Raw genomic sequence first — 13030 nt, forward strand, 5'->3', positions numbered from 1 at the left:
ATTTATAAATCTGTTAGTATACTGTATAATCTAAGTATTTCTCCTCATTCTCAACTTGGAATTAGGCTTAAAAACTGGCAATTTCTCACTGCGGAGAGCACTTTGAGGAACACTTTGTAAAAGGGGTTAGAGATAAATAATTAAAAAAAATCTTAAACGCTAGTGTACATACTCAAATTTCCTATAAAAAAAACTACGAAGCCGCAAAAAAGTTCTGAAATTAAATTCATTAATAAAACTAATGTAAAGAGCATGTTGATGAGTCAGCGCGCAGGCGCGCGTTCTACCGCTGCGTCAACGCAAGACATAAATTTACGACTTGTCGATATAACATTTCGTAATTTTTATACGGCGCGCTGAAAATATGGCGACATGTTTGGGTCAGTGACAATTTTAAACTGAGTTTATAGTACAGCGGCCTGATGGCCTAAAACACCATTCGATGTGACTGTACAGTATACTACCGACAAGCGGTATCGTACCCCACATGGTATGTTTAAAAGAAAAAAGTTAAAAACTTTGTACTGCCGATTTTGTGACGTCACAGTTATCCCCCCCACACTCTTAGAAAGTGACAAGTTCTTATTTCGTACTCAGTAGTCTTCCGAACACAACGATACCACTTGTCGGTAGTATACTGTACTACCAAAAGCGAGTAAAAATAATAGTGAGTAAATATAACATTTAAAACTTTCGCGGTTTGAACACATATTAAATCACATTTAGAAACGGGTATATCGCGAATTTATTTTGTTACCTTTATTTACCGACGTTTCGACACAGGTTTCACTGGTCGTGGTCGCGGCTAACTGACGTCCCAGCAAAATGTCAAAACAGAGATTTGTGTGACTACCTCACGAAAAGTGCATTTAAAGTTTGACACATAACAGTTAATTATTGTCAATAGTCCGACACACAACACTCACAACATCCGCGCACACATCCGAAGATAGATCCCTTGGATTTAACTTCTGGATCACTGGTCCCCAAGTTGCCGATAAGTTAAAACCATCTTCCCTATTAAAAAATGTGATGTCTACCTCAAACTTTAAATGCACTTTTCGTGGGGTAGTCACACTAATGTCTATTTTGACATTTTGCTGGGACGTCAGTTAGCCGCGACCACGACCAGTGAAACCTGTGTCGAAACGTCGGTAAATAAAGGTAACAAAATAAATTCGCGATAGACCCGTTTCTAAATGTGATTTAATAGTGAGTAAAAACCGTACTGATAAATATTTTAAGTATACTGTACAGTCACATCGAATGGTGTTTTAGGCCATCTGGCCGCTGTACTATTACGGACTAATTAATTTGCCAGTGAAGAGAAGAGATATGTGTTATTTGTTGTATTTGATTTTGTGCCCTTTACAGAGTCCTTCTCATCGAGTAGAAATATGGCATAAAAGTAGATTAACTATAAAATAAAATAGTTTTTTTATACTTATATCGTTTTTATACTTGCATTGAACGGGTTATCTAAAGGTAAAAGAACCCTTCGTAACAGTTGCTCTATTTCAGTATAATCACTGTTATTAAATATTAAAAAACTGTAAGTAAATAAAGCTATCTAATAATTTTAAATTTAAAAGTGGAAAAATTACTGCCTTGGGTGAGACTTGAACTCACGGCCTCTGGATCACCCAAGTCAAGTCAAGTCAAGTCTCACCCAAGGCAGTAATTTTGCCACTTTTAAATTTATTCTAAGCTTAATAGCATCGATCGCAGACGTTTCTGCTTATTAAAAATTAATTTATCTAATAATTATCAGGCGCGCCCACATGACTCACAAACATACGCGACATACCGGGCGCCAGAAATACGCAATGTATTTTATGAGGTTTTTTATCGGTCCGTCAATTTATTTACACGTATTAAAGGTTATTTATCAGGGAGACGTGACGTATGACAACGAATTTATGGAGACGAGTGCTAGTGTTAATCCATAATTAATGAAAAAAAAACCGGCCAAGTGAGAGTCGGAGTCGCCCACCGAGGGTTCCGTATTTTTTAGTATTTGTAGGGTTCCGTTCTTTTTAGTATTTGTTGTTATAGCGGCAACAGAAATACACTGTGAAAATTTCAACTGTCTAACTATCACGGTTCATGAGGTACAGCCTGGTGACAGACAGACAGACGGACAGATGGACAGACGGACAAACGGACAGACGGACAGACGGACAGCGGAGTCTTAGTAATAGATTTAGATTTATTTATTTCAGGATAAAAATTACACTATAAATTAAAAATAGGGTCCCGTTTTTACCCTTTGGGTACGGAACCCTAAAAACTAACCGACTGTCAGCATGAAATTGAAATGCAAAACGGTTCAAAAACGTTCGGAAAAAACGGCGCTGGCAGCGGCGGCGCTTCATATTGATATTACGAAAGTTAAGGATTTAAATACATTATTCTAAGCATGGAGACTATAATTCTAAGACTTTCTATCAGACTAATTCATAGAAGTAGGCGGTTTTAACATGCTGAAAAGGATTAAGTACGAAGATTAGGTTTGAGATTACCATGGACAAGTGCGCAATCTCCAAGACCCGAATTCTAGACAGTGACAGAGAGCAGGTACCTTGAGGTAAAGAAAACTAGAGGTAAGGTACTCCATAAATTGGGTAATAGAGATTGCGTAAAATAGATCTCCTAAACTTACAGTTGAGCATGTGCAGTTTTTCTGCGAGTATTTCTGCATATTATAAAGTTAACAAATAAAAACTATAACTTTACTGCCAAAAAAAATCCTAAACATCATAATAGTTCAATGTTTACTAGTAATAATATACTGACTAACATATGAAAGTACTTTAAAAATGCGAGTATAAAATTAATATAAAAGCGTTTTGTTTATTCTATGCAACCACGGAGTGAATCACGATATATTTTCACAAAAAAGTAAATTTAGTGGGTGGAGTTAAGATTAGAACAGTGTCTCTAAAATGTTTTTTCATCCGTGATTTTGTCTGATGATTTGTTTATACAAATCGTCACTTTTCTTTGACCTTTCTTTCGATCGTTAGTTGACCTACCCTACAGAAAAACAACATTGCTGGCTGGAGACCGAAAGTCGTTAATATGTATTTAAGATTGGTTTTATCGTCTACGATGTATTTTGATCTCTTTAGTCTGGTAAACCACTGAAAGCTATAAAAAAATAATAAAATACATTAGCCTTGAACATGTTTCTACTCACTACGAGTACTTCGGGGCACTGGCCTCCTCTAATGCGCGAGAGGGTTTGGGCTAGTCCTCACGGCTGATCTAATGCAGGTTGGGGATTTCACATGGCCTAGATCTAGACATCCGACATTCAATCTGGAGATCATAGGTACAAATCCTGGCTCGTACCAATGAGTTTTTCGGAAGTTACGTACAGAATATAATTTGATATTAACCACTAGTTTTTTGGTGAAGGAAAACATCACGAGGAATCCTGCATACATCTGCGCCGAAATTCAAAAGTGATGTCTAGAATAAAGCTCATAAAAATCTAGATATTTCCACAATCCAAAGGAAATGACAGATGAGTGTCTGAGTATTACATAAACTGTATTTTTTACATTTGTAATGAGAAACGGAAGTGCCAGCAAATGGTGCATACTGTTGGCGTACGCTCAATGGCATCTCGGTTTTTTTGTGTAATAAAATGCATAAAAAGTGGACATTAAAATTGCGGTAAGAGACGCGTGAGATTAATAAGATAACATAAGATTTATTTATTGTCAAAACTGTAATATATGGAAGTTAGTAATTTTTTTCAAGTTATTTTCAGGTCTCCGTACCCAAAGGGTAAAAACGGGACCCTAATAAGACTCCACTGTCCATCTGTCTGTCACCAGCTCACCAGGCTGTATCTCATGAACCGTGATAGCTAGACAGTTGAATTTTTCACAGATGATGTATTTCTGTTGCCGCTACATCAACAAATACAAAAAAAAAAATTTACGGAACCCTCGGTGGTTGAGTCCGACTTGCACTTCGGTTTTTTCTGACGTTTGCAAGGCGCTTTCTAAGTTTCATACCTACATTTTTAAATTTGCATATAAGGGGTTATTGTAAATGTCATATATGAAGAGTACTTGCTCGTTATCTAAAAGTTAATATTGCCAAAGGTTACTTAAATCAAAACAGTTTAGGGAACATATTATGGCCATATTAGTGGCATAACGCGACTGGCCGATTACTTGTGATATCAAGTCATGAACCGTCAAAAAATTACTTTAGTATTATTAAACCGAGCGAGAGTGAAGGTCTCCATTTCAGCTTGAGGAAAAATGCTTTCGTATGTCTGTCCGAATGATCTTCTCTAAGTTACATTGTTCAACCGATTTTTTGAGCAGCTTCGATGACTCTTTTTTCCTTTTGTGGCTTTACGACCGCTCTTGAAGCTCGACTATCATAGGCATAGACATACTATTATATAAGTAGTTATAGACGCGCCATCGAGCCACCGAGCGACCAAGAGAAAGAATATTCATATAAAATTTGGGTAGCATAGGATTTTTTCACTTTCAATATTATTCGCTATTTCGCCATCGCCTCCTACCTATGATGCCACCCGGTCGGTGATAAGGACAAAGCATGTCACTATTTTCTCTTTCCTCTTATAGGAATCGCAATAAGACTATCTTTCTTTATCAAAGAGTGTTAGGCCCTTGATCGTAGGCTTGCTGACAGTATAAAACAAACTACCTACGAATATCAGAACACATCTTAATAACTGTAATATTGCCAACCATCCTCAAATTAGGCGACACCAGCCAAATAGGCCGATCTATCAAGTTCGCAACCAACATTTATATTTAAGCCCAGCACCTGCTGGCATAAAATATATGCGTCATACTCCAGCAAATAAATGTAGAACTGTAACGACATAACTGCCTTCATATTTCATAAAATATCAGCCTTTTAGTTATATAAAAATCAGCGCTGAGTACATATATCTAGCAAAAGCTGAGACTGGTACCCATTGCCTATAACCACAAACAGACCTAGATGTAGTTTACTGTTCAATTTTCTTTCTTTCTGTGCATGTTTTCTATAATGTTTTTGTGAAATTTAAGTGTATTGTGTTTTTTTGTTTTTTCTCTTGTTTTTTTTTTTTACTAGCCTAGTTTAGTGTCCCACTGCTGGGCAAAGGCCTCCCCTCGTTTCCTCCACTCGACCCTGTCGTTTGTAGTGTCCCGCCAATATTTTTCTCTTGTGCAATGTTTTTTTTTCTGGTATTGGTATTGGCAATAATTTTTTTTTTTATAATAATATCAATGATGCGGACAGCTTAGAACAAAAATGACTTATATTTTTAAGCATCGTGCATACGTGATTAGAAATGATGAAGAGTACCCAGTTAAAAAGGTTTTAAATATCCCGGAGAAGAGAAAAGGTGGAGGGCGCCCCCTAACTACGTGGTGGACAACCGTATCCAAAGACCTGGAACGGGCTCAGCTGGAAACACATACAACCCAGGACAGGCGATCCTGGCACCTAAGGACGAGGGGAGCCGGCCCCAAACGAAGGGATAAGGCTAGGAAGAAGAAGAAGACTATTAGAATGAATTAATGAATGATCGTTTATTTGCATTAAACAAGCATGTATATATATATACATAGGTGTTCAATATTAAATTACAGGACGATTCTTGTTTTGCCATGTCTGGCGTACAAATATTACTACTTACTAACTATCTAAACTAACTATGTACAAGATAATAATAAATAAGTTAATAGCAGGGCGGTATGGGAGAGTAAGGTGCTACACGGGCGGTTCTACAAGGCCCTCACGGGACCCGATGTAGACCTGCTCGCGTCGGTGAACTGCAGGTTACGATTCGGGGACCTCTTCGGAGAAACCGAGGGTTTTGCCTGTGCAATTGCGGACGAAGTTATGATGACGAACAACTATCGGAAATATATCCTGAGAGACGGTACGGTCGACATTTGTCGGGCATGCCGCCGTCCCGGAGAGTCACTCAGGCATATCATTTCCGGTTGTTTTCATCTTGCTAACGGCAAGTACTTGCACAGACATAACCTCGTAGCCAGGATTATTCACCAGCAACTTGCTCTTCTATACGGCCTTGTGGACCGCGAAGTACCGTACTACAAGTATTTACCTGTGCCAGTTCTCGAGAATGGTCGTGCCACGCTCTATTGGGATCGATCTATCATCACTGACAGGACTATTGTAGCCAATAAACCTGACATTGTGATAATAGATCGATCGCAACGCCGGGCTGTGCTCGTCGATATCACCATCCCCCATGATGAGAATCTCGTGAAAGCCGAGATGGACAAGTCCAGTAAGTACCTAGACTTGGCTCACGAGATAACCGCCATGTGGGATGTTGATTCGACTATCATTGTCCCGATAGTCGTTTCAGCGAACGGTCTCATAGCGAAGAGTCTCGACCAACACCTCGAGATACTCTCGCTAGGTGGTTGGATCAAGGGTCAGATGCAGAAGGCGGTGATCTTGGACACGGCGCGGATAGTCCGCCGGTTCCTCTCTCTGCGGCCTTGACCACCGGCAGCTTGGGCCCTGCCCCGCTGCCGGCGGCACCCTAGGTTAGGTTTTTTATAATGTGTTTATATATTTTTTTTGTAATGTTTCGTAAGTGTTTTTATATTTTACTTTTATACTCATATTGTAAAAAGCCTAGCCTAAGACTGAAAATAAATAAAGGAATAATAAGTTAAGTAAATTAGGTAAGTAACATCACGTAAAGATGGACGCTCTATTGTTATTAATGTCTATTTTACAGGTTGTGCTGTGAATTATTGTGAATATTTAATTTCTAGATAATATCAACTCAGCAATTTAATTATTAACAAATATTTCAATCAGTCAGCAACAAGCACGTGCCTAAGGTACCTATATATTTTATTCGTAAATAAATATACTTAAGTTCACTTTAATTCTCAATATATATGTCATAGTTTAAAAATAAATAAAGTAATTTTAGGCATGTTTACAAAAACAACATAAGTAACATTTTTTGCGCATTTGAGTTTTTGGTATCATAGCATTCGTCTAAGCAGGATCTACACGTAGAGCAAAAGATAGTGTCCAAAAATGACTCCAATTGTCCAAAATCAGTAAATCCACTAGTTACTCGTAAGTAAGATAAATCTGTACCTCTCTGATAGCTGATAGAATACAAAACATAGAAACTATAGAATAGAATAGAATAGAATAGAATAGAATATAATAAATTTATTCAATCGAAACTTGTTTTATTTTCTTACAAAAAGAAACATAACTAACAAAATTTTACAAAAACAGCATAAGTGACGAACTTATTTTTCCATTTTTTTCCAAAAATACTGGTCTTTGAAATGTGTAATCGTATATTTCGGAACTATTGGCCACTTACTAAAATCACCTATACAATGTTTATGTCCAATAACTAATATATAAGAAGACATTTAGTTTTTTTCGTTTCCTGTAAATTCATGTCTAGTGTAGTTATGTTGTTTTTGTAAACATGCCTTCAATTGATGTTTTCATCATTCATGCACAAGTCTTTCAACATCTCGTCCGAGTATCGATTTCGCATGTAACAACTCCATCTAGCGGCCTGTAGCTAAAGCTTTAGCAAGCTAGCCGCTACTCAAACCTCTAACGTGTGCGACAGTGCGTCCTAGTTCGGGCACTGGCTGGCAGATGGCGCTATTTCGAAAACGGAAAAAAACCGGACAAGTGCGAGTCGGACTCGCCCACCGAGGGTTCCGTACTTTTTAGTATTTGTTGTTATAGCGGCAACAGAAATACGTCATCTGTGAAAATGTCAACTGTCTAGCTATCACGATTCATGAGATACAGCCTGGTGACAGACAGACAGACGGACAGACGGACAGCGGAGTCTTAGTAATAGGGTCCCGTTTTTACCCTTTGGGTACGGAACCCTAAAAAACACACTACAAATATAAAATCACAAACCGTAGCCTTTGGAAATATTGTTTATATCATAATTTAGACGTTTAATTAGTTTAAAGAAGAACTAGGCCGAATAGTTTTAATTTTTTTTTCTAAAAGCTACTTTAAAACAAAACATACATATTATTTAAGTGATGTGCGGACAAATACAAACTGACGAGCATAATAAAATCATACATTAAACAGAGTAAAACAGACAATAGAAGTCTTATCATCTTGACTACGAATGACAGTTATGGTAATCATAATGAACCCAAAAATTTAATTCATTTAAGAAATAGATAACTTATCATCATAGTTTCACCATACCCGAGTCACACAATACACAGACAATGGACAAAAAGACAATCAGGTACAAAAAAAAAAACTGTGTTTCACGGAGTATGTGGACAAATGTACAAGACATGAACATATTGGGTCACACAGACATACCCAACATCATAGAGTAACTTATACTAGAGCGGTACTGTCATAGTAAATTTTGTAACCCCATTAAATTCACTGCCATCTGTCGACACACTTTAAAACTAAAATTGAAGATTTGTAAAAATACGATAAAATGTATTTAAATATAGATAAATGGTTTTTTTTATTTGCATTAATTATTTTGATGATTTTGACCCATGTTCCTTCACTAATATGCGTTAAAATTGTTAAATAACAAACGAAACCGTCAACGCCATCTATACGACTGTAGGCCAAAACTAGTAGCGCCCTCTGAACGAGAATCAAATTTTCTTGATTTTCGAGGCACGTTTTTTCCTTAGACTGTATCCATCTATTACGGAGTTATATCTATCTTTGCCAACATGAACCTCCTAAGTAGGGTTGCCACTCATACTATAATATATAGTATTGTACTATATTTCAGTTAATTGTACTATATATTATACAAAAACAATATAGTACGAAAAATACTATATTTTTATCACTTAAGAAAGGTTTATACAAAATGTCACCGATATCGTATGCGACTTGGATTATTAATTCGCCTCAAGTTCCCAGTAAATACTATATTTTTTCAATATTTTGACAAAAATACTATGTGTGTATAGAAAAAAGGTGGCAACCCTACTCCTAAGGTCTGGCTGGCTAAAACTTGGTTGAAAAAAGTCTGTAACATGTGTAACTAATGAAAAGAGGTAGGTGTCTGTTCAGTTCATGGTGGTAGGTTATTGGTCATTATCTGGTAGGTAAGTAGTAGGTGTAGTAAGTAATGACCTGATAGGAGCTAAGCATTTTGCAATAGTTTCCACCAACATATGAATAGGGAATAAATTCAATCATCTAATAAAAATACCGATGGAATTAAAATCCTATTGCGTAGCAACGTTATCAACCTACTAAAGAAGTAAATTGGAATTTTGCTCGGTCTAGAGAACCCCAATTTTTTATTTATTTATAAATACGTTTACACGACTTTACAGTAACCCAATACCGTAAGGTCGGGGTACTTAAACCCTTACAAGGTTACTTATTCCACCTATGAAAACCCATTTATTGAATCAATAAATTCTTAAAAACGACAATAATAAACGCTTACACAAAAACAGATTAATCACATAATGCCGTTTTTATCCATACTAATATTATAAATGCGAAAGTCTGTCTGTCTGTCTGTGTGTTCCCTCTTGAAATTGAAATTTGGCATAGAGATAGGTTGAGTCCCTGAGAAGGACATAGGATAATTTTTATCCCGAAAATCATCCCTTAAGAAAGTAAAAAGCGGGGTGAAATAAAGATAATTAATGAAGTGTCTGCTAATTTGTGTGCATAATATGCTCAAATTGAATAATTGCTATAAGATTTTCTCCAGGCGCTATTCTTACTCTAGCTGGGGTTACTAAGTCCACGCAGACGAAGTCGCGAGCATAAGCTAGTGAATGTATAAATTCAATAAAATAGGTTTTCGTGGGAACCTTGGAGGGCTAAAGTAACCCGACCTTAAGGTACGTCATGAAACTAACACGTCGATGATCAAGTAATGATTTCTATACAAAATTAAGTGTCAGATGTCTCGGCCCGGGCCCGGACCGTAGTATCTTATAAGTCATCTTGTATTGTAATAGTTATCGATGTTACCAACCTGTCTGTTCTATTGATAGAAATTAAGATTGCAGATGGCCACTAATGGAGCCATGTCAATCACTTGTACGTTTACGTTACCATACCTTCAAGAAGCTGGCTGGTGGGCAGTCGGAGGGAGACCTTCAGAGATGAGGCGTAGGTGGAGTCGATGTACCAACGCGGGTCGCGCTGCTCACCCAGCCTACCGTCGCTGCCTCTGCAATGAAAAATAAAACATTTTATATAATACCATAGAGTAACTTATACTAGAGCGGTACTGTCATAGTAAATTTTGTAACCCCAGTAAATTCACTGCCATCTGTCGACACACTTTAAAACTAAAAATAAATATTTATAAAAATACGATAAAATGTATTTAAATATGGATAAATGATTTTTTTATTTGCATTAATTATTTGTATGATTTTGACCCATGTTATTTCACTGATATGCGTTAAAATTGTTAAATAACAAACGAAACCGACAACGCCATCTATACGACAATAAGCCAAAGCTAGTAGCGCCCTCTGAACGAGAATCAAATTTTCTTGATTTTCGAGGCACGTTTTTTCCTTAGACTGTATACATCTATTACGGAGTTATATCTATCTTTGATAATACATATAATATCGGCCATCATGACACTTCCCAAGTTCCCAATAATAGTAAGCAATTTGATATGTAATAATTAAGTATTTCTGAAATGTTGTAATTTGTAATTTAGTGTAATTTTGAGTAGTTTTAGGAATTTTTTTTTATAATTTTAGGATAGTTTTTACTCGTTATAAGTTCTTTCTTGCTGTGCATGCTTACTTTGGATGGCATTATTATGTTATACCTACCACTCATGTACTCTTTGTAACCATGTTGAATGTTGTCTGTTTAGTGTGCCTTTTAAATAAAATAAAAATAAAAAATAGAAATATACAACGGAACCCGTCTACGAACCAAATTACAATTTTCGAAGCCTCGGAGATGTAGGTACGAATGTAAGTTACAATAAGCCGTTTTCGGTTTACTTTACAAATACATTAGAAAATTAATAACGTAAAGGTATATGCATTAAACATTGATAATAGCCTTAATTATAAATAAAAATAAAATAAAATAATCCTAAATGGCTCCATAATTATTCGAATTTTCTCTGAAGGGTGACGATCTTTTTTTTATGGTGATTTTACAAAAACTGTGACTTCTTGGGAATGTTCGATTGAAATATCAAGAAGTTTAAAACGGTTAAGAACGAGCATACAGTCGGGTGAGTCGGGTGTTTTTTCACTAAAATATTGCACGTTGTATTAATATTTCTGTCTAAAGAATCCCAAGAATGAAGGAAATGAAACAAAAAGTTTAGAAAGTTCATAAAAAACGTCGGTGAACGTAAACCTTGGGAAGGTGTTGATAGCGACGAGCACGATAATAATAACATAAAAATACGCGCGTCTGGGAATCGAACCTTGACCTTGTCTAACATACCAAGCACGCGTGTTTAACATACACGTTTTTAGGGTCTTGTACCTGAAGGGTCCCATCCTATTATATAAGCCTTCCTCGTCCGTCCGATCTTTTAAAGCCTTGTTTATGTTTGTAACGGCCATTAGCGGTTGAAAATTCTGTCAGGTTTTTTAGATCCTTTATAATTAAATGTGGGTATGTATGTATTACTGATGAACGATTTCTGAGGCAACGTTATACTGATACATTAGTCTTAATTTTCTAGCTTAAATGATAAGGTCAAAACTTGGACGGGTATTTAACTAGGTATGATATCATGCACTTTATTGTTCCTAAAAAAAATTATATATAATTTACTTAGTCATTTGGACCAGTCAAAGCTGAGCACGTATAAAATCGAATAGAAAGTTTTTCAACAAATTTATTATGAGTAAGAATATACTTACACAGAAATTAGACTAAAATACATGTTAATCGATGAAAAATAGAACGAAAATAGTTTAAATTGTCAAAACAATATGTTAAATATTGTTTATAGTAAGCAAGCTTGCCAACTGAACTGCTAATTATTCACAAAACATGGCAAAAACAATGAAATCTCCCGCAGAAATGTCGCAAAAGAGGTTATGACAAATCAAAACAATAGCGTAAAAGCTTGCATTTGCAATACTCAAAACTGGAACACAAACGGACAAGTCAATATTTACCGTGGATCCATATCGATCGTCGATTTATCAATTCATGAAATAATTCGCGAACGATATTCAAAATAAAAACTACATGTTTCGACCGTACATATGTCAAACTAGACTATTTTGGGATAGCCAAGTTCACGTTGGTTCGGCGGGAACATAAATATAATCTAAAGTTCTAAACACAGCGGATATTATGTCTGAAGAGATTTTTCAGCCGAAGTCTGTACGAGCCCTTAACAGCTTTCCACTCTCTTACAAAGATGGCGCTTGTAGGCTATCAATCTTGATCGAGTAGTTTGACTATTCGGTAACAGAGGGCGCAACGTGGCAGAAAGCTTTCAGATCAAGCTTTTGAGAGCTTTTATCAATATTGGATTAGTTTCTGCTATTCGCCGCTAGATGGCGAATTACAACAAATGTTATAAAATTAATCTTGTATTGACTTAGTTACCTAGGACCGGGAAACTGTATATTAAATTATTAATACTCAATATATAAAAATATATATAAAATACATAAATATATATAAGCGTGCTAGTGTGGAATAAGTTCACTTTATAGTAAACATGCAATAAGTAAAAAAATGGTAGTCTGTGTCGGTTTACGGATGATAATTTTGCGTGACATTGATGAAAAATTGCATACTTTTATTTATAAATTGAATTGAATTATTAGTACTGGCCGTAACGTTACCATGAAGATCTGTCCACAACGTTACCATGGAGATCTGTCCACAACGTAACACTTTTTCGTGCCGGTGTTCATCGATTTATAAGATCGAATAGAGAACCTCCTCCTTCTATGAAATTGAAGTCGGCTAAAAAGTAGGTAGGCATATATACACGCATTGGTAGCAACAATATAGTTATCGC

At 36.2% G+C, this 13030-nt stretch overlaps 1 protein-coding gene across 2 annotated transcripts in view; it reads right to left on the minus strand.

Moving 5' to 3' along the window:
• Positions 1-13030, minus strand: part of LOC134751574 (filamin-A) — a 104125-nt gene that overhangs the window by 57496 nt on the left and 33599 nt on the right. Inside the window, exons 1-2 of one of the 2 annotated variants that reach the window (XM_063687038.1) lie at positions 12171-12322; positions 10113-10225 (exon numbers count right to left, since the gene is read on the minus strand). In XM_063687038.1, coding sequence (XP_063543108.1) covers positions 10113-10225; positions 12171-12181 — 124 coding nt within the window. In that variant the 5' untranslated portion in view covers positions 12182-12322. Of the gene's footprint in view, positions 1-10112; positions 10226-12170; positions 12323-13030 lie in introns of those variants that run through there. The other variant, XM_063687039.1, reaches the window with a different exon arrangement.

This window comes from Cydia strobilella, chromosome 22 (genome assembly GCF_947568885.1).
Source record: "Cydia strobilella chromosome 22, ilCydStro3.1, whole genome shotgun sequence".
Classification (NCBI taxonomy): domain Eukaryota; kingdom Metazoa; phylum Arthropoda; class Insecta; order Lepidoptera; family Tortricidae; genus Cydia; species Cydia strobilella.